Below are 22979 nucleotides of genomic sequence, written 5' to 3'. Positions count from 1 at the left end.
ATTGTGAAGAAGGTGTTTTAAACGTGGGCCCTTTTTTTGTTTGAGCAACACCAACGTATGGATGTATAGTTCATGGTAGATTGCATCAATTGACTTTATTTATTTATTTATTTATTTGGAGATACACCCCAGAACAGGCTGTTACCACACCACCAGCAACCCATCTCTTTAACTCTAACCTAATCACAGGGCAGTTTACAATGACTAACTGGCCACACTCCAAAGACTGAATGTTAAAGTGCAAACTACTTCAGCAAACATACAGGACTACTTTGGTGGGTACCGAGATTGGCATTGAGGGCCATTTTCTATACTGTATTATCCTATGACTCTATGTGCAATGTGCCTGCATGGAAGATGAGCTCCTGTTCCTCAAGCTTATTTTGGACTTTACTGGATATTGTATGAGGACAAAGACGCAGATGTCAGAGTAGGATGGAGAATTAAAATGACAGGAGACTGGAAGTTAACAATTTCCTTCCGGAAGGTGCCGTATTGTTAGAACCAAATGCACTGCACGAAACTGGAAGACGAGTTTCTCAGCCTCCAAATTATTTTTCTGTAATTTCTGCCTCTTTCCACTCACTTTCATTTCATCTTTCAAAGGGACTGTTACTCTCCACAACTTTGTTCCTCCATCCCTTACAACTACTCTCCTTCTCATTTGTGCTTTCCCACGCAATGTCGGGAGATGCAGCGTCGCTCTGCTGCTTTCTCTCCTCCCTGCTGGCCACCCAGGATTCAGGCAGACCTTCCAGGTGAAGCAGCAGTCCAGCTGCATTTCCTTCAATTCAGCTCTCTCAAAGTGACAGCACAGGGATAAAGGTGGCATAAGGTATAACTGCATTCATAGGTTAGGTCTTGGCTTTTTAGAGTTGTGTTACAATTTTATAGAGCATTGATTAAGCTGTTGTGTGGAGTTCTGGTTGACAACACTAAAGGAAGCATGTGATTGTACTGAAGAGGGTGTAGGGGAGATTATTCAGGGTGTTGTCTTAGAGAATTTTGGTTAATGAATAAGTCTATGTTTCCTGGAGGTTGAGGTGTCAACTGATTTTTAAAAAAAATATATATAAGCTTACAAGAAGACTTAGATGGTTAGAAGGTTTTTCCTATGGTTGGTGTATCAAAAACTTGAGGACATTAGCTTGGAGAGGAAGCAGTGTTAAAGGGGACGTTTTTTTTTTGTGTGTAGCCGATACCTAAAATAGACTGTCAGAGGAGGTGAGGAAATTGGATGCATTTATTATGTTTAAGAAACATTTAAATAGACAAGACATGGTCCGAACATGGGCAAATGGGATTTGTGTAGATGGGCAAAAAGCTTAATGGGCAGTTCTACACTTAAGATTGTATGACACTAATTCAAAGTGAGTATTATCCTCATATACTGGCCTGGATTTATCCTTCCAATCAACATCCTTTAAAAAAAAGAATCATTACTATGTTGCTTCTGCATTTCTAGATCTTAGGATGATTGCACTTCTATAAGCATTTCATCAGTCATATGACACTTTATAATGCCCTCTTCTTTCTCATCTCTTCTCTCCTTTTCCTCTCTTCTAACCAGATTTTAAACCACATGATTTTCTCCCTAACTTCACAGCAGATGAGGTAGTTTCAGTTTGTTTCAAACAAAATTAGGAAACCTGGAGTAGACCCAACAGTCCCATTATTCCATTGGCTGCTTTCCCAAATAGTGTTCTCTGTAAATGAGACTGTATCATCAGCTGACCTTCATTGCCTCTGGGTCAGCCAATGCTTTGATTTTAAAGTCAATGCCTTCAGATCTTTGTGTAGTCCTGTCCCTTCCTTTCTCCAAAACCAAGGCTGCTTGTGCCTCATATTTCCAAATGGCTTGTATGATTTTAGCTGCAGAATCCACAAAATCCCTCCCTGTTTGTCTCCTCTCTCTCTCTCTTCTATGATGCTTTCTAAAACCTTCCTCTTGGTTTATTCAGTCATCCTCAACACCACTACGTGGCTCAGTGTCATTTTGTTGGATGAAATTGCTGTGAAGCATTTTGCAATGTTGCCTGTGTTAGATGTGTTGAAGTGCTTGATGCTTATTGGTCAAGTGTGGTGTAAAAACATCTGATAATTTCTGTTTTCCTTTTCAGAGTGGGTTCAATGTTCTTCCTGACCACTAACCTGTGTTTTACCAGCATCTCTGTAATTGAATTATTTGTCATAGAAAAGAAGATTTTCATGTAAGTGCTTTTAAATTTTTGCAGTTATATTGATCATTTTTGTTTCCCTATAACTAAAATACAAAACCATTTATAGTCAATAAGCATTTAGTGATTGGAAACTTTCAGTGATGGAAATGTACAGTTAAATTGATAGCCTGAAGGTATCTGAAGGGATGGGGGTGGGAAGTATGGCAGGAAGTAATTGGGGGCAGTGGCAATAATTGTTCCATGCTCTTTGCATTATCCAGATTGTCCCTGATGTCTGGAGAGTGGGGAAAGTTACTGCCTTGTTCAATAAAGGGAGCTGGGTTAAGCAAGTAACTAGAGGCCAACCAATTTGAAATAAATTTCTAAAATTGGTTTATGATTGTCACATGTACCAAGGTACAAAGGAAATCTGTTTTCTGAATGCCATCTATACAGATCATTTTAGCACAGTGACAGTAGTACAAGGGAAAACGGAAACAATGCAGAATATAGTGTTACAGTTTGAGAAAACACCATGCAGACAGATAAACTCGTGCAAGAGCCATAACAAGGGAGACTGAGAGATCAAAACTTCATCTTTATCATATAAGAGGTCCATTTAAGAATCTCAAAACAGTGGGATAGAAGCTGTCTGTGAGCCTGGTGATAGTGTTTTCAAGCTTTTCTGCAATGCCTCTGCCATTCAACAAGATATCTGATCTTTTATATTGGTTTGGCTTTCCTGCACAACTCTGTTCTCCTAATACCTGAAAATCTCTCTGTCATGAACATACTTGGAGACTGAGCTTCCATAGTGCTGTTGGCTAATGAATTCCAAAGATTTACCACCCTCCTGGGTGAATAGGTTTCTGCTTATCTTCATCCACACACACCCTCAGGCAAGGGGAAACATTAACTCTGCCATCTACTCTGTCAAGCTACGTTTGAATGAGATCTCAATGGCAGGTAACCCAGACTACTTGTGTTCCTTTCCCACTTCCCTCTCCCTTTGTTCACCTTTTCCATCTCAACCCCTCCACCCATTATCCAAACCCCATTCCCGACCCTCACTTGGTTTGATCTGCCCATCACTCAAAAACCTATCTGCCGAGGTTTCTTCTCCCTTGCTTCCCCTTCCCGTTTTCCATCTGCCCATCATTCCTCCCTTATCTGATTCAACATCTCTTGTGCGGACCTAGTAGATCTAATCTGCTTAAACGCTGCCCTCCCAGGAATCGGGCTGGAGAACCTTGACTCCATTCCCTTTATCATAAGTAATTCTTAGCTTGGGAGTCTAGACCTGTACACAATATTCAAGATGAAATCTCACTAGAAGCCTCTACATTTGGAGCAAATGTCCTTCTTCCTGTATTCGGATCCTCTTCCATTGAATGCCAACACACTATTAGCCTTTTCTATGCTTAGTGAATCTGAATATTCACTTCCAGTAATTTGCGTACAAGGACATCAAGATTCAGTTGAAGAACAATGTTGTCAATCTCTTACCACTGAAGGAATACTCTTGACTTACTACTTTTACAACCCCCCGCCACCCCATCTGACTCCATCTTCTGTCTGATTCCATCTAGCACACGTGGGCCAAACATCTTAGCTTGTACATGGTGAATCACTGAAAAGTAGAGTCCAAATGCCCATTGTCTTTCGAAGAGCAATATAGTTAGTACTTCTTCTCTTTCATCATATTCCTCTAAGCGTTGTGCAGTTTCGTTTTGAAAAAAAAACACAAATAGGCAGTGGATTGTAAATCCTGACCACTTAGTGAGTAAGAAAATTCTATATGTTGCCTGTGTGTTTTTGGCAGTCACCTTAGATCTCTGTCCTCTCCTTACCAACCACTAGAAACTTCATTAGTCTTCAACAAAGACATTTGCTAACAATGGGTTCTTTGCAGGCACTGGAATCTCCGGTACATCAATAACTTTCATGGTCTTTGTTTTCACATTGTGGAAATCAGATTTGAAGGATGGCATTCAAAGATCCAGAAAAGGAGAGCAACAACACAATGTACTGATCATTTCAAAAACTGCACACAGATCCAAAGTGCAGGCAATCCATGGGCGAAGCTTCTGTGCTGCACAAAATTGATACATTTGCAGATACTTAGAGTGATCGGCATATCATTTCTCACAAGTATATGCTAAATACGATATTTGTCTACCTCCAATATCACATAGTAATTTGATAATAGTACTGTTATCTTTATTCACAGCCACGAGTATATCAGTGGATACTACATGATAATATCCTACTTCTTTGCAAAGTTATTTGTTGATCTGATACCCATGAGAGCAGTACCATCCATCGTATTTACAGTCATCACCTACTTCATGATAGGTAAGCAGCAGGTTCCATTATCCTCGTTATTGAGTTTCCAGAGCTATAATTCATTGAAGAGCATGAAATGAAATTAGCATCAATAGATATTTCACCACACTTCAGTGTACAGATTTGAGGATTGATCGAATTTGAACAGATTTGAGACAAGGCGATAGACTCTTTAGGGATGATATCACAATTGTACAAGATGGGGGGGGGGGTGGATATCCAGTTAAGAGGCAAGAATATTAAAGAACCAAGACAGATAAATGGAGTCAGCCACAAACTTATGGAATGGCAATATACTGTATATAGAGCTTCCATTAGTAGGAGATTCTAGAATCTGAGGGCATAGCCTTAGAATAAAGGGATGTCTCTTTAAAACTAAGATAAGAGAAATTCTTCAGCTAGATGGTGGTGCATCTGTGGAATCCATTGCCATAGTGTGCTGTGGAGGCCAAGTCATTTTGTTCGTTGTAAGTCATATCTTGATAAGTTCTTGATTAAGGGGATTAAACTTTCCAAGGAGAAGACAGGAGAATGGGGTTAAAAATATAACATCCATATTTGAATGGTGGAGCAGACTCAATGGGCTAAATCATGTAATTCTGCTCCTATATCTCACTGTTTTGTATCTGAGGTGGGTGAGTAACCTCACCATGACAAAAATTAAGGTGAGCACTGAAAAGATATCTCTGCAGTGGAGAGGTCAATGGGTTGTTCCAAGTTGGAGCTCCTGTGTCTCTTTTGTTAATGAAATAGATCATGAGAAGTGAAAAGGAGAATGAGATTCATGTGTACTGTTAATGATGGAAAATGTAAAACTTAAAATAGTAATTCTAAAGCTGTACAAATTGACCAGTTCAAAACAATAATTGCATCAAGAATGTCTTGTATCTGCCACTAGATTTAACTTTCAGTAATATCTCCAGTAGCTACTGATACAGGAATGTTGACCCTCTACATAGTGCAAACAGTGGTAATTAAGTTTTCTTTAGGAAAAGCTATGCAAAAGTATGAATGTGAATTGGGTGTGAAATCCAGTTCCTAATAAAGAAGTTCTGAATACATTTGTTCATGAGCATTTTAAAATAATATTTAGAAGATGAGATTCAAAGTAACATGTTAGTGTGCCATAATTATAAGAAATTTCTATCTTTTATAAAATGACTTGCACAGAATGCATCAACCTCAAAAATCCAACATGTACGTTTTTAAATGTTAAGTAAAATTGTTTGTTGCACTGTGCAGTGTGTTAGGGTCTACTTTCTGATACAAGGAACAGAACAAAGATAATACTTTAATTGGGCTGATGTTTAATTGGTTGTCTCTTTGAAAATTAGAAGTGTTTTGTTTAATTTTTCAGGCTTCAAGTTGGATCCTGGCGCCTTTTTCTTCGCATTGCTGACATTAGTCCAAGTCTCCATCACAGCCACATCTCTGGGATTGGCCGTAGCAACTGGGCAAAGTATCATTGGCATTGCAAATCTCATTATTAGTGTAATATTTGTCGTCATGATCGTAAGTCACATTTACCTGATTGCTTACTGTTTCTCCAATGTGTTAGTTACGTTCCCTAGCCTAGTACACTCCTTTCACCCTAAAGCCTACTCAGCAACTAGTCCTGGTCTTCTGTACATATTGTATTTTCATTTATTTCACTGTAACTGCTAGCAGTGTTTTTGCGTGAGCACTTGAATTACTTCTCTCATTCCCTCTTAGAGACTCCTTACTATCTACAAAATGAAGTACATAGAAATAAAAAATGGAAGTAAATTTTTTCATACATTTTCGACATCGCTACAGATAAAAACACCCAGATCAAAATGAAGAACATCAATAGTGCAAAAATAAACATACAATAATAATATAATACAAAAAAAGATAATTGAGAAAGCACCCAAATTGAAGACATGTAAAATTAGTATCCTCCCCAAACACCGCATCAAAAAAGAACTCCAGACCAACCACAACACAATATAGAGAGTATACATCAGGACATTCAAACCCCCAAAACTGTAAATACACTTAGCAACAGAAGATATTAATGCCTACTACCAAAAAAAAGCAAGGGACCGAAAAAAAAAGTTAAGAGGAAGGTTATGAAAGTACTCAATAAAAGGTCCCCAGACCTTATGGAACTTTATATCTGAATTAAGAACTGAATAATGAATTTTTTCAAGGTCTAAGCAGGACATAATATCATTAAGCCATTGAGCATGCTTGGGCGGGGCAACATCTAAGGAAGATTAAACGTCTAGCCAGGAGAGAAGCAAAAGATAATATTCGACACTTAGTCGAACTCAGACGTAAATCTGTCTCATCCAAAAAACCGAACAAAGCAATTAAAGGGTTAGGTTCTAGGTGGTGATTCAGAATATACGATAACGTTATGAAGACATCTTTCCAAAATTTCTCCAAGCTAGGACAAAACAGGTACATATGAATGAGAGAGGCCTCGCCCCTTTTGCATTTATCACAAAGAGGACTAATATTAGGGTAAAATTGAGATAGTTTAGATTTAGACGTATGGGCTCTATGAACAATCTTAAACTGTAAAAGGCAATGGCAAGCACAACGAGAGGTTGAATTAACCGATTTGAGAATCGGGTCACAAGTCTCATCAGATAAGGAGGTATTTAAATCATGCTCCCAAGCCATTCTAATTTTATCCACAGGGGCACGTCGTAAGGATGCTAATTTATCACGAATAAATGATATTAAACCTTTACCTAGTGGATTAATAGAAAGAAAGAAATCCATAACATTTTTCTCAGGCATTTCAGGGAAGTTAGGAATTAAAGGATTAATAAAGTGTCTAATTTGGAGATACCTAAAAAAATGAGCATTGGGCAGATTGAATTTAGCAGAGAGCTGTTGAAAAGATGCGAAGCGATTATCAATAAAAAGATCTTCAAAATGTCTAATGCCCTTCCTATACCAATCATGGAATGCTGAATCATACGTAGTAGGTAAAAAAAGGTGATTATGTAAGATAGGGCTAGAAAAGGAAAAACCATGGAAACCATAAAATTTCCTAAACTGAGCCCATATACGCAAAGTGTATCTAACAAGAGGATTAACAATTAATCTGGACAATCTACTAGGGAGTACAGAGCCAAGAAGTGCAGAAATAGATAAATCTTTAGTGGAACTCAACTCCATTGCCACCCAATTAGGGCACTCAAGTTGGCCATGGAAAAAAGACCAAAAGGTAGCACAACGTATATTGGCTGCCCAATAATATAAACGAAAGTTAGGTAAAGCCACGCCACCCTCTTTTTTAGATTTTTGGAGATAAACTTTATTAATTCTAGAGCGTTTATTCTTCCACAGATATGACAAAATAATAGAGTCTAAGGAATCAAAAAAAGATTTAGGAATAAAAATTGGGATTGATTGAAATAAATATAAAAGTTTAGGGAGAACATACATTTTAACAACATTAATATGACCTACCAAAGACATAGATAGAGGTGACCATTGTAACAATTTTGTAGTATATGAAAAATTGGCAAAATTTTCATGAAAAAGATCTTTAAACTTCCTTGTGACTGTAAACCCAAGATAAGTAAATTGATTATGAACTACTTTAAAAGGGTGATCACGGAATGTTAATTCTTATGCTTCTTTATTAATTGGGAAAAGTTCACTCTTATGTAAATTAAGTTTATAGCCAGAGAACTGGCTAAACTGATCAAGAAGTGAAAACGTTGGAGGTAAGGATGTAGACGGATTTGAAAGAAAAAGTACTAAGTCATCAGCATAAAGAGAAACTTAATGCTCAACACTCCCTCTCCAAATCCTGGTCAATTTAGGACAATTTTAAAATGCTATCGCCAAAGGTTCTATAGCCAAATCAAAGAGAAAGGGACTTAAAGGGCATCCCTGACGGGTGCCACATTTGAGGTTAAATAACCGGGATTTCTGAAAATTAGTCAAAACAGAGGCAGTAGGACACAGATACAGCAATTTGATCCAAGAGATAAAACTTTGACCGAAGTCAAATTTTTCTAAAACTGCAAAAAGGTAGTTCCACTCTATACGATCAAATGCTTTCTCTGCATCGAGGGAAATAACACATTCAGGAATCCCAATTGGAGGTGAATATAAAATGTTAAAAAAAGGAAGATGGTTTTTAATAAAACCAGTTTCATCATCAGAAATAATAGAGGGAATAACAGTTTCTAATCTATAAGCCAAAACTTTGGCCAAGATTTTAACATCAACATTAAGCAAAGAAATCGGCCTATACGAGGAACACTGTGTTGGGTCTTTACCCTTTTTTAATAAAAGAATAATAGATGCCTCATTAAAAGAGGGTGGCAATTTAAGGTAATTAAATGAGTCAGATAATACTGAGAATAACTGAGGAGAAAGAAGTGAAGAGAATGATTTATAAGATTCTACGGGGAACCCATCAGGTCCAGGAGATTTCCCTGAAGACACTGCAGAAATTGCAAAAGATATTTCTTCTGATGATATAGGCGCATTAAGTTTGGCTTTAAAATCAGATGAAAGAGAAAGAATATTCAGATTATTTAAAAAATGATCAACAGAGATATTCTCATTCAGAGATTCAGAGGAATAAAGTCGAGAATAAAAATTTTTAAATGCATCATTGATTTCTAAGAGATCTGATGTAAAGTCTCCGTTCTCCTTCCGGATCTTTGTAATATGTTGTTTGGCTTTGGAACGCCTCAGCTGATTGGCTAGAAATTTACCAGATTTGTCACCATGAATATAAAAGCGACTCTTACTTTCAAGAAGTTGGCGTTTGACAGGTTGAGTAGACAGAAGATTAAATTTAGTTTGAAGTTCTACACGCTTCTTGTATAATTCAGGATTCTTAGTTTGAGCATACAGTTAATCCAATTCTTTAATCTGATTAATGAGGTCTAATCGATCTGCACGGGACTTTCTATTAAGATTTGCTGTATAGGAGATTATTTGACCCCTCAAATATGCTTTCATGGCATCCCAGACAATCTGGGATGACATTTCAGATGATGTATTGGTGTTAAAATAAAAGGTTATCTGATCCTTAATAAATTTTAGAAAATCATCATCCGATAATAAAGTTGAGTCAAAACGCCAGTGTTTATTCCTCTGAGGGAGACCAGGAAAATTTAAAGACAAAGTAATTGGGGCATGGTCAGAAATCAGTATACTCTGATAATCACAAGAATAGATAAATGGAATAAGTTGATTATCGAGTAAAAAGTAGTCAATTCTAGTAAAGGTATGGTGAACATGTGGGGAAAAAAAGAATAATCTCTCTCAGTAGAATGAAAAAAACACCATATATCAGAGATACCATAATTAGAAAAGAGTGAATAGCTAAGGCATATTTAGTAGGTAGTCTAGTAACAGAGGACGATCGATCCAAATTAGGATCTAACCAACAATTGAAATCGCCACCCAGTATAAGAGAGTATGAGTTTAAATCTGGTAGTGAGGAGAAAAAACGTTCAAAAAAATTAACATAATCAAAATTAGGAGCATACAGGTTTGCTAGTACAACTTTAGTATTATATAATTTACCAGAAACAATAATAAAACGGCCATTTGTATCAGATATCTTATTATGGAATTCAAAAGGAATATTTGAATTAATAAGGATGGAGACCCCCCCCCCCCAGCTTTGGCGGCAAAGGATGAATGAAAATGCTGACCTGCCCACTTTGACAAAAGCCGAGAATTATCAAAACTACGAATATGAGTTTCTTGAAGGAAAGCAATGTCAGCTTTGAGTTGTTTAATATGCGAGAAGACCTTCCTTCTTTTACCAGGATAATTCAATCCCTTTACATTCCAGCTCACAAATTTAAGTGTATTAACCATTATCAATTGTTAGTGCATAGAAGGTAGCGGGCATACAAAAAATCTATCAGTACAATAAGTCTGGGAACAAAAATGTAAACATAGATCCGTAGAATCAAAACAGTGACAAGTCCTGAATAACAAAGGAAAACAAAAGAAACAGTGAGTTGTGTTGGAACTGGAGAACCCACCCCACCCTCGCAACTCAAAACTAGACGGCTACCTAAAAAAGCAGCTAGCTCTACCAAAAAAATTAACCCAAATATGACTTCCAGTTCTGTGTCATTAACAAAAGTTCCGTATAAATAATATAGCAAATAATAACTAATTTATGCACTAGAAAACAGAATTACAAATAGGAACAACTTCAACAGAAGTATAAAACTTAATACAAAGAAAATCAGAAGAAAACTAAAACTAACCTACCTGCGAAAAATTATAAAAGATTAAAAGAAAAAAAAAGGGAGGGAGAAAAGGGGGAAATTATAAATTACTTATCAACCATTTACAGAAAAAAAAGCAAAAATTAAACTATGAATCAACCAACAGGGAGGCCTTCAATAAAAACTCCAAACCTCCAAAACAAGTTAAAGTCGATTGTAGTTCTCTATAGATAAAGTTATACAAAAATAAAATAGATTACACAAGTAAAATCTAAAAGGCCGCAGGGAAACATTAAACTTAAATTATCTATTTAGAAAAAACGCACCAAGTCCAGGGAGAGATTGACTACAGTCCTTAGAGTTTCAATAGATAATGTCTGAATGTAAAGTCTGAGTTCGGAAAAAATAGTTTTACTTCGAGAAGTACTTATCAACCATTTTAGAAGGTCAGGCCGGTTCTGAAGAAGACGAGGTGGCCGGAAGACTTCCAACAAACGCCTCAGCCTCCTTCACTGATTTAAACCACTTATAATCTCCAGTAGTAAGCATAATTCGAAGATCGGCTGGATTTCGGAGAGAGGGTCTGAATCCGCGATCAAAAAGCACTTTCATTACACCTTTAAACTCAGCACGCATCTTCAGAACCTGGGGGGCATAATCCGCCACAAAACGAATGACCGTATTTTGAAAAGCAAAAGTACCTCTGCGGCGTGCCTCCATAATCAAAACGGTTTTTCACCTGGTATTGATGAAAGCATAAAATAACCAGCCATGGACAGGAACCCAGAGATGCACGAGGAACATACATCCTGTGAGCCCTTTCAAGCTCAGGTAGAGTCGGAAGAAATTCTTTCCTGAAAATCTCACAGAGAAAGTCAGAAAAAAAATTCAACAGGAGAGCCCTTTTCGGTGGCCTCTGGCAAACCAAAAATTCGTAGATTGCAACGTCTGCTCCGGTTTTCAAGATCCAACATTTTGGAAAAAAGTTTACTGTTCTTTTCCAATAGGCTGGAGCAGAGAGTTTCAAGATATTGAACACGGCGTTTTAAATCTTTAGAAGTTAAGTCAATGCGAGATAAATGTTCAGCATGTTCATCCACTCCAGCATTAATCTGATCCAATTTGAAATCCAGCTGGTTGAAAGAAGTTCTAAATTCAGTTCTAAAATCCATTAAAGTATCTTGTCGATGTTGTTCCAAAACAGCGAGAATGTCAGCCGGCAAACCCGTAGAAGTTTCCTTTTTCCCGGTTTTAGTACTTTTGGTAGCCATTATAAGATAGATGTGTTCGCAGGCAGGTAAAAGAGAACTAATAAAATACCTAACTCAGGTTTAAGAAGGGAGACATATTGTGCAAAGATAGGAAGAATAACGGAGCAAAAATTCGGAGCGACTAAACAATCGCCATCTTACCGGAAGTCCCCCCTAAATTTGCTTCTTTGGTGGAAAAGTTGGAAGAAATTATAACAAGGAACATTATTCTCAGAAGGGTATAAGTGTAGTGGTGTAATTAATAGAAAGTAGAGCAGCAATGAATCTAAATGTTAAAAAATTGTCGTTGATGCAATGCTCATATTGCAGAGTAGATTTTCAGATTAATTCAGGAATGTTTCCCATGATTAATAGTTGTGTTTTATCATCACATTCCAATCCCCTTTTTTTGGTGCATATTTATTTCTCTCTTTTTTTTTGGATGAGAGCTTTGCTAGCAAGGCTATAATGTATTACCCGGCTCTAATTGAACTTAGAAGGTGCCATTGAATGGCTTCTCGAACCACTGCTGTCTTTTTGGTGGAAAAAGTTCCCTTTGGGAGGCGATTTCAGTATTTAAACTCAATGAACTGGAAGTATATTTTGAAATTGGGGAAGTGTGTGACTGCTGTGTGAATGTACTGCGCCCCTTTTTCCTTCTTGCTTTGAGGAGGTGCTGTCACAGTAGCTCAAGCAAGGGCTGTAGTGCACCTGGCAACCTTGGTGAAATGGTGCTGGAGGGAAATGTCACAGCAGAGCACAGTGAGAGATGGTATTGTTATAGCCTTGGGCTGCTAACTCTTTGCATTTATTTTCAGATATTCTCCGGCCTCTTAGTAAATCTGCCAAGCGTTGTAAGTTGGTTATCCTGGCTGCACTATTTAAGTATCCCTTATTATGGCTTCACAGTAAGTACCAAGTAGGCTAATATACCCTGAAGACCTTTCCTACAGGTCCCATCACCAAGCTTTTCCGTGCCAAACCCTACCTGTACTAAAGTTGTTATTGAATCTGCTAACTGGTAAATTGGAAGTCATTCTCTATAAGTACATAAAAATTCCAACATTTTCAAGACAAATTACTTAGATTAAATCTAAACAGTGTAAATTCAAAGTGGCAAGAGAAACAATAAATGAAATGGAATGCTGTTCAGATGTTACCATGATTAAAGTCTTGGTTAGACCATATCTGGAGTTCTATAAGCTGTCCTTTTGGAAGGATACGGTGTAGATTTGCCAGAATGAGAATAGGTTGAGTGAACTCAGCCTCTTCTCCTTGGAGCGATGGAGGATGAGAGGTGACCTGATAGAGGTGTACAAAATAATGAAAAGGCATTGATCGTGTAGTCAGAGGCTTTTTCCCAGGGCTGAAATGGCTAGCACAAGAGGGAATAGTTTTAAGGTGCTTGGAAGAAGGTACAGAGGAGATGTCAGGGGTAAGTTTTTTACACAGAGATTGGTGAGTGCGTGGAATGGGCTGCCGAAGGTTGTGGAGGCAGAAAAGATAGGGTCTTTTAAGAGATTCCTGGATAGGTACATGGAGCTTAGAAAAACAGTGGGCTATGGGTAAGCCTAGGTAGTTCTAAGGTAAGGACATGTTCGGCACAGTTTTGTGGGCCGAAGGGCCTGTATTGTGCTGTAGATTTTCTATGTTTCTAATGATAGATGGATTTCTAGATTTAAGTTAAAAAGTGATGTTTGAATAACAAGCAACACACACACAAAATGCTGGTGGAACACAGCAGACCAGACAGCATCTATAAGGAGAAGCACTGTCGACGTTTTGGGCCAAGACCCTTCATCAGGACTAACTGAAAGGAAAGATAGTAAGAGATTTGAAAGTAGGAGGGGGAGGGGAAAATGTGAAATGATAGGAGAAGACCGGAGGGGGTGGGGTGAAGCTGAGAGCCAGACAGGTGATTGGCAAAAGGGATACAGAGCTGGAGAAGGGAACGGATCATGGGACGGGAGGCCTAGAGAGAAAGAAAGGAGGAGGGGAGCACCAGAGGGAGATGGAGGACAGGCAATAATGTTTGAATAATGTTACTTCGAATTTCAAAGAGTTAACCTAAATATTTTTCTATTATTAATTGGAACTGTTAAAGTCGAGAATAAATCTGTATCTGCTGATGGGAAGTTGAGGATTTGGTGGAAGAGCCAAGATATTAAATCTAGGCCTTTAAAGAATGACAAGGGGTAAGAGCTATATGGTTTAAGGTGAAAGGGGAAAGATTTAAAAGGGGCCTGGGGGGCTGTGACTTTATGCAGTGGGTACCGTACACATGGACAGTCTAATAACAACTTTGTAAAGAGATTTGGTAAGAATATGGACAGGGTTCGGAGGAGACTCACAAGGATGCAAGGCTTAACATATGAGTAGCGTTTAAAGTCTCAGAATCAGGTTTATTATCACTGGCATTTATCATGAAATTTGTGGTTTTGTAGCAGCAGTACAGTGAAATACATAAAATTACTACTTTGCAATAAGAAATATACAAATTAACTAAATTAGAGCAAAGTAGTGAGTTCATGGACCTTTCCAAAATTTGATGGCGGAGGGGAAGAAGCTGTTTCTAAACCATTGAATGTACGTCCTCAGCATATGTTGACAGGGTGACTGTCAGGAAGGGGAAAGGAGTTAAGGAGCCAGTGCAGAATGCCCCTGTGGCCCCTGTGATAAGTATATCACTTTAGATACTGTCGGGGTTGTGGGTGGGGGTGGTGACCTAACAGAGAACAGTCACAATGGTGAGGTCTCTGGCATTGAGTCTGCCTCTGTGACTCGGAAGGGAAGGGGGAAGAAGGGACAAGGTGTGGTGATGGGGGATTTGTTATTTAGGGGAACAAATAGGAAGTTCTGTGGGAGAGAACGAGACTCCCGGATGGTATGTTGCTTCCTGGGTGCCAGGATCAGGGATATCTCAGATCGAGTCCTCAGCATTCTTAAATGGGAGAGTGAACAGCCAGAAGTTGTGGCCCACGAAGGTACCAAAGGCATGAGTAGGACAAGTGATGAGGTTCTCCATAGGGAGTTCAGGAGGTTAGGTGTTAAGTTAAAGGGCAGGATCTCCAGGGTTGTGAACTGAGGATTGATACCCATGTCACGTGCTAGTGAGCACAGGACTAGGAAGATTATACAGTTTAATACATGGCTAAGGAGCTGGTGCAGGAGGGGGAGCTTTGGATCATTGGGCTCTCTTCCAGGGAAGGTGGGACCTGTAAAGAAGGGATGGTTTGCACCTGAACTGGAGGGTGACTAATATCACAGCAGGAAGGTTTGTTAATGCTGCACAGTGGGGTTTAAACTAGAGTTTCTGGGGGATAGGAACCATAGTGCCAGAACAGTTAGTGGAGAGGTTGTGAAGGCAGATGTTCATAAGATCTCAGAACAAAGTTAGGAATCTAAAGTTTGTGCATGGTGTGACAAATCGAAAGGGTGAATACAGGACTGAATGCGCACAGTATACAGTATACAGAATAAGGTCGATGAACTTGCAGCACAGTTGCAGATTGACAGCTATGACGTTATAGGCATCACTGAATCATGGCTGAAAGGATATAGCTGGGAGCTTCATTTCCAAGAGTTCACATTGTATCTAAAGGATAGGCTGGAAGGCGGGGTGGGCGGTGTAGCTCTGTTGGTAAAAAATGAAATCAAATCATTAGAAAGAGGTGACATGGGGTTGGAAAGTGGTGAATCATTGTGTTGATCTAAGGAGCTGCAAGGGTAAATAGACCCTGATGGGAGTTGTACACAGATCCCCAAACAGCAGTAAGGATGTGGCCTACAAATACAATGGGAGATAGAAAGTGCATGCCAAAAGGGCAATGTTACAATAGTCATGGGGACTTAAGTATGCAGGTAGATTTGGAAAATCAGGTTTGTGCTAGGTTACAGGAGGAGTAATTTCTAGAGTGCCTATGAGATAGCTTTAGAGAGCATTTTGTGGTTGAGCTCTCTAGGGAATCAGCTATTCTGGAGTGGGTGTTGTGCAGTGAAACAGAATTCCAGGCTGCTCCTGGAGATACTAAAAAAAGCTAGGCGACTCAGTGAGCTCTGGAAACAGGAATCCAGTGCCGTGTAGAACCGCAGTTTGAGCGCAGCTGTAGATCACGGACTCTAACAGGACCCCAGCCACTCTGAAAAGTAAAAAGAGCCATTAAAGATAAGAATTTAAGCTCTTTCACAGATGAACTCAAAGAAGTCTCCTGGCACCATCTTAGCTGAGGGGAGTCTCACATTGAAGCTTACTGGATACTGAAAGGCCTGGATAGAGTGGACGTGGAGCGGATGCTTCCATTAGTAGGAGAATCTAGAATCCAACCACAGCCTCAGAATAAAACAATGTCCTTTTAAAACTGAGATGGGGGGGGATTTCTTCAGCAGAAGTTGGTGAATCTGGAATTTATTGCCACACTGGGCTGTGGAGGTGAAGTTTATATTTATAGCAGAGATTAATAGGTTGGTAAGGCAGCTAATGGTTACTGGAAGAATGGAGCTGGAGAAAAACAGCCATGATTGAATGGCAGAGCAGAATCAGAGGGTTGAGTGATCTAATTCTGCCCTTGTGGATAGGAAACTTTCAGAGGGATATGGGCCAAATGAGGGCAAGTAGGTGAGCACCTTGGTTGGCTTGAATGAGTTGGCCCAAAGGGCCTTTTCCACACTGTATAATTTTATGACTCTCTCTAATTGAATGGCATAACTAGACTTAAAGGGCTAAATTGACTCCTATTCCCATGTGTACTAACAATTTGCAGTACACTGCACAAAAGTATGCCCAACATCTCTCAAAAGTCATTTGGATAAATACTTAAGTGGAAAATATTTTCTGGGCTATGGGGAAAGAATGATCGAGGGGGATAAGCGCAGTAAGCACAGGCATGGTGGGCCGTATATCTTCTTTCTGAATACTGTTAGTCATTGATTTAATGATATGGCCATAAATAATAAGTTGTGTATTTTTAAACTGCAGTCCAGAATGTCTCTGAAACAGAGGAAATGCAGTCTCTTTTGCTTTTAGTGCTTATGGCATTGTTTCTTTTACCATATGCATCACTTTGGTTTTGTACAGGCTCTGGAGATAAATGAATTTGTTGGTCTGATCTTCTGTAATGATTCTGAATTGCTTTCTGCTTCAAATACTGGAAGTGTATCTCCTGAAGTAATGTAAGTACAAACAAAAAAAACACAACTGTAGAATAAATTGTGAATACCAGTTTCATTTCTCAAAGAGCTGATGCACCCTATCACTTTCTAACACATCTTTGCCTGCAAACCCATGACATTACTTCTCCATTTCAGTAGTCCACAGATGAGTTTATTTAATAGAAAAGTGGAAGGTAGTGGGGAACGGGGAGAAAGTCGGAGAGGAAACTATGTGGCATGGAGGTCTGAGGGGATCGTATTTTTACTCAAAGTTGTCAGACTCTGAGCGCTTCAAAATGTGGTGGGAGTTGATTCCATAAATGATATCGAAAAGCTAATTAAAGATGAGGCTAAGAACAAAAATAAAGAATACAGGACAAAGATCAAATTTCTTTTTTAAACATCAACACGTCTAAGTGTTTGGCCACCTTTACAGTTTACTGTGTTCACAACTGACATTCTATTCCATTTTGTTTGATTCAGTGGAGGCTGGGGGAGGAGGGGTGGGTAGTAGTGCAGAATGGTGGTGGGAGGTTAGAAGTTTGTTTGAACACCAACAGATAAACTAGAAACCTTGTTTTTTCTTTGAGGACAATTTAATGAATTGGTGAAACTAGAGAAGTTGCCTGCCTGTCTTAAGGCTGATTTATACTTGTGCATCGTATCTACGCAGTAGGTGCCGCGTACCCTATGCTGTAGGGTGACATGCACCTCCCCAAAAAAGTAACTCATGCATCGCGGCAATGCAGACCACAACAACTGTGATTGGTCCGCTTGGTCGCATCGCATTTCTGGTTGCTTCTTCTCCACCGTGTCTGTACACCAATGCGAAATAGATGAACCAAGTCGTTAAATCTTACCTGCTGACATGCAAAAATGTTTGAAATGCATTTCCTCATTCATGTCTCTCACAAAGAAACTCAACACAGTGGCATAGAAACCCCACCGCCAACTAGCGTTTTGGCACACACCAACACATGCTCGCTACGGCATAGAGTGACGCAGAAGTGAAAATCAGGGTTAGGGCATAGCCCGTACACACAAGTATAAAGCAGCCTTTAGACTACATTGGTAGAAGGAGTCGGTAGGGATATCTAAAATTGTAAGAGTTATTGATAGTAAAAGCGAAGGAGAAAGACTTCCCAATTGTGGAATGGTGACTAACTAGAGGAAATGATTAATGGAGCAAATAACAGAGACCAGACATTCAGAGCAATACATACAAAATTCTGGACGAACTCAGCAGATCAGCATCTTTGGAGAGTAATAAACAGTCGACTGTGGTCCTAATGAAAGGTTTTGGCCTGAAATATCAACCATTTATTCATTTCCATAGATGCTGCTTGACCTGCTGAGTTCCTCCGGCATTTTCTATGTGTTGCTCTGGATTTCTAGGATCTGCAAAATCACGTGTTCCATACGTTCATAATTGAGGTGTGATTATCTGGGAAATGTTGTTAGATCGGGCACTGGAATCAGAGGCAGAGTGATTTTCAGAGGATGTGAATAAATACTGGAAAAAGCCAAATTGCAATGTTTGAGGAAAGGGGAATGGAACTATATTTCATTTATATTCCACACAACCCACCTCTCACCTCTTATTTAACTCTGAATATATTATTTACCTTTCTCCCTTGTATGTTTATGTTGCTTTCTAAAATGCATCTGTTCTGTATCTTCTTAGCCATTCCTATGTTAGTGTACTCCACGTACTTCCCATGCTCGGGATAAAATTTCCTTAGTTCCCAGTTGTAGTAATTAATAATATTCCTACATTACAACAGTGATAGCACTTTTAAAAAGTTTCATCATCTTTGTTAGCTTGGTGTTTGATTTTTGAACTCCTATCGATGTTAAAAATCACATATATATATATAATAGAAATAGGACATAAATAAGAATCTGAAAGGTTAGGTTGAAGACCCAAGCATGTAGGAATAACATCTTCAAAATGATTTATTTCTTACTTGCAAAATAGACTTTTAAACGTAGAGATATAAACACTAAGCCCCGACAGGATGAGAGTGGTAGGGGTGGGGTTGGGGGGGTTGTTGCTGGAAATCCGTAAGTATTCACCTTGTTTAAAAAAGTTTTCAATCATGTCTTTGGTGTTTTTAGACTCAGTTGTTCTAGTCTTATTGAAAGCTCAGCTCGCATCAAATAAGTTTCACTGTCAATATTACCACCTGATCTGCAACACCTGTACTGGACTTTTTGGTATCAAATCCCTGATGAACTCCATCCATCTATCCAATCAGATAATTCAGTCCAATCCAGTAACATGCTCTTTTGGTCCAGCGAGTCCATGCTGCCCAATTATACCCTGTGTTTGGAATGTGGAAGGAAACCAAGGGACATAGAAGAATCCCACACAGTCACAGGGGGAATGAATAAACTTTCAGAGAGCAGCAGAATTGTCTGCACTCTATTCACTCCCATCACCCTTACTGATCTCTGCTGAATTCCAATCCTGGATTCTTGCATGTCCCCAAATCCTTTTCCTCCACCATTGAAGAGCATTTTCAAAATCCAAAACTTCCAAAGTTCCTTCCCTCAACCTCAGCCTTTATATTCCTTTAAGACTCCAATATCAGCCAAGCATTTCATCGCCCACCCCAATCTTTTTTTTTTGCAGTTCGATATCACATTTTATTGAATCCCCCTCCTCTTCACGCACCTATTAGGATGAACTGAAATAAGGGTGCAATGAAATTGGTGTAGCTGTTGTAATGATGGTGACTGTTGGCAAATAAGTTGGTAATTTTTTGCCAGCTAACCAATTATATGTAGTAAAAATGCATCTGTTGTAAATAAAAATGCTTTGTGTTTTAGATGTACTGGAGAGCAATATCTTGAGAGACAAGGAGTTGAAGCAACTAATTGGGCCTTGTGGAAAAATAATCTGGCAATGGCATTGATGATGACCATTTTGTTTACAATTGCTTACTTAAAACTTCGATTTATGAAGAAATTTTCATAGTGTTATTGTACAAGAAGGTGATGTTACATTCCATGATTCATACCATGGATGTTTTCTAAATTGTGTTGTTCAGACAGTGTCACTGATTCTACATTTTCTGTATTCTGGTGAATGATTTGTTACTCTACATTAACTGAGAAAATTCCATTTAACAGTCTGTGCATAGTTTTGTACTTATCACAAACTTTGCTACTCAGAAGCTTCATGCTACCTCAATCAAGAATAAAGAAATGTTTATTAGTTCTTCAAAAAAATTGCCTTTATCTGAAACTGGACTCCACTGCTGGACATATTCCCAGAGTTTCCATGAAATGATGACCAACTTACAATTTGCCACCTGATCATCTCATCTGGCGATGCATTTACTCCATTCAGCCAATCCAAAATCAGTCACATGAAAACTGAAAATGCGGGAAACAATGGTCCACAGCATCTGTGGAGAGAGACAGAAACTGAGTTACTATTTCAAGACAGTGATCAGGCCTGAACTCCTGAGTGTCTCCATCAATTTCTGTTCTTGTTTCAGGTTTCCTCCTTTTTTTTTATTATTCTTTTCATTATTAATGCAAATAGAAACAGGAGTAAACTATATGACCCAATGAGCCTATTATGTCATTGACTGATCCTCTACTATGCCTGCATTCCTGCTTGATTGTTGCATCCTTCAATCCCCTAAATGTCTAAAAATCTGTTGACTTGTTTATCAATAGTTACAGCCTCTGGAGTTGCAAATCCCAACAATTTATAGTCTTCTGCAGAAACAATTTTCTCTGTGTCACCTACTGTAGTTCTATGGTTTTCAGCTACTTTCTCAGAATCTACCCAGTCAGACAATACCTACCACTCCACCCCCCCCCCCCGTATATTTTGTTTTCCTTCTCGCTTTTCTGAGCTCCAGAATCTATGCCCATTTTACTTAATTCATTTGTAAGGTAAACCCCTCATCCCAGATCTCAATCTAACAAAATCTGTTCTGCCCACCCTCCATGGTAGGTTTATCTAAGCTTCCTATTACACGGGATTGTCAGACCTGTAAAATAATAAACCTGTAAAATGAACAATGCTGTTCACCCCAATGTTGATATTTAATTGTGAGTAAAAATGCTGTTTTCTTTCTTGGGTACTTTGAAATTTAAGCTGTTGTATCTGAAAATGAAGAACCATGATGAAGAGGACAGAAGTTCAATAATGTGTTTTATACGATTCTTTGAAATTATATAGCTAATTATTTTAATAAAGTGGTTTTCTTTGAATTAGGTTATCAGATTGAATGGGTGCTTGCAGTTTAAAAATGAAACCTACTCTGGCTTTTCATGGCTTTTATTAATTGTACACAGTTAGAGGCGCTACAACATTCCTGCCTTCTGAACTGATTTGTTTGTATGTCTGTCCTGTTTGGTACCACATCACTCTGCTGGCATTGAAGCTTCCCAGCACTTTGTTATATTCCCAGTATTTCTTCCAGATTTATAAGAACAGCTGAAAAAGGAGCAGGAATAGGCCAGCCGGCTCTTTGAGCCTGCTCCATATTTCATCCCGATCATAACACATATTCTCTTCAGTTCCATTTTCTAGCATTTCCCATCTACTTTTGATTTCCCACTATTTTGAATGAACACAGCAACCAAGACTTCACACATTTCCAGGTTAGAGAATTCCATCCTTCTGTCATTTTTAAACTATGGACTGGTCCCAGAATGCTTCAGACAAGGGAACATCAATCCTGTCAACCCTTTAAGTATGTTTCCATGAGATCTATCATTCTTCTGTACTCCAAAGAATATAGGCCTGCCTGGTTTACTCGATTTCTTACTGTAAGCTAACCTGTAATCCCTGGAAACTCTCTAATGAATCTTAGTTCGCTCCTTCTGTGACAAGTGCATTCTTTCTTAGATATGAAGACCAAAATTGTATCTGATACTCTCAGATACAATTGCAGTAAGACTTCCTTACTCATTTATTCAAATCCTCCCATGATAAAGGCTAACGTTCCACTTATCTTCCTAATTGTCTTCATTTTGGTCTTCAGTGACTACCATTGAATATCAACATTACCCAATCCCTCCCATTCCTTTGGTATTTACAGTGAATTGTTCTGTATTTTTGTTGACTGAAGCTGCTTTTTTTTGCTATTTTCCACCTCTTTTTAATATACATGTAATCATTTTGGCTGCCACTGGCATCATAGATTGATCTTTTTCTTTTCCCCTCCCCACTTTCTCTCTATTTTAAAACCTATTTATCTGTAACAATTCACAGTGGTAATGAAAAATCATTGACTTGTAGCATTAACTTTTTTTGTTTTTCCATAAATGTTGCAGCGTTTGTTGTGTATTTTCAGCATTTTCTGTCTTTTGGCTCCCAGGCTGGTACTCTCTTTCAGTTCTGACTTGAAAAGCTCTCCCATTTTTAATAGGAGTACCAATGGTATCCTTCAGCTTTCAAAACTCTGAACTCTAAAATTCCTTCCCTAAACCTACCTTCAGCTTGTTCTCCTTCAATAAATTAGTTAATTATGATTTTTCATCGAACTGTGTTTGAAACTAAATCTTATTTCAACTTCAAATGCCCTATTATAACATCTGTATTGATCATTTCTAACATTTTCCTATGGCAGATAGCTAGCTTGTCATTTTCATTTTCATTGTGTCTAGCTGAAGGCTCTTGACCTGAATGTTGACTGTCCATTTTCCTCTATAGGAACTGCTGAGTTCCTCCAGTGGTTTGGTTTTCTTGCTCCAGATTTCAACATCTGCAGTGTCTTGTGCCTCCCAAGGGTTACATTTTGTGTTTCTAATCTAATGGAACCTTGCCTGAATGCAGAGGATTTTGTAAAATTGTAACCCAATGTGTCATCTACAACCAATTATTTTAAAACCTTGAGAGGAGGTTAGTCAGG

General features: G+C 38.6%; 1 protein-coding gene across 1 annotated transcript in view; it reads left to right on the top strand.

The window, feature by feature from the left end:
- abcg2a (ATP-binding cassette, sub-family G (WHITE), member 2a) overlaps positions 1 to 21333 on the top strand; it is a 115404-nt gene extending 94071 nt beyond the window's left edge. Inside the window, exons 11-16 of the mRNA XM_059965460.1 lie at positions 2121 to 2210; positions 4390 to 4514; positions 5863 to 6017; positions 12771 to 12860; positions 17027 to 17121; positions 19933 to 21333. Of these exons, the coding sequence (XP_059821443.1) occupies positions 2121 to 2210; positions 4390 to 4514; positions 5863 to 6017; positions 12771 to 12860; positions 17027 to 17121; positions 19933 to 20080 (703 nt within the window). The 3' untranslated portion in view covers positions 20081 to 21333. The remainder of the gene's footprint in view (positions 1 to 2120; positions 2211 to 4389; positions 4515 to 5862; positions 6018 to 12770; positions 12861 to 17026; positions 17122 to 19932) is intronic.
- Positions 21334 to 22979: the final 1646 nt, after the last annotated feature.

The sequence above is a fragment of the Hypanus sabinus genome, chromosome 3 (assembly GCF_030144855.1).
Source record: "Hypanus sabinus isolate sHypSab1 chromosome 3, sHypSab1.hap1, whole genome shotgun sequence".
Classification (NCBI taxonomy): Eukaryota; Metazoa; Chordata; class Chondrichthyes; order Myliobatiformes; family Dasyatidae; genus Hypanus; species Hypanus sabinus.
Note: the sequence above shows the minus strand (reverse complement) of the source record. Positions and strands in the feature narration are given on the sequence as shown.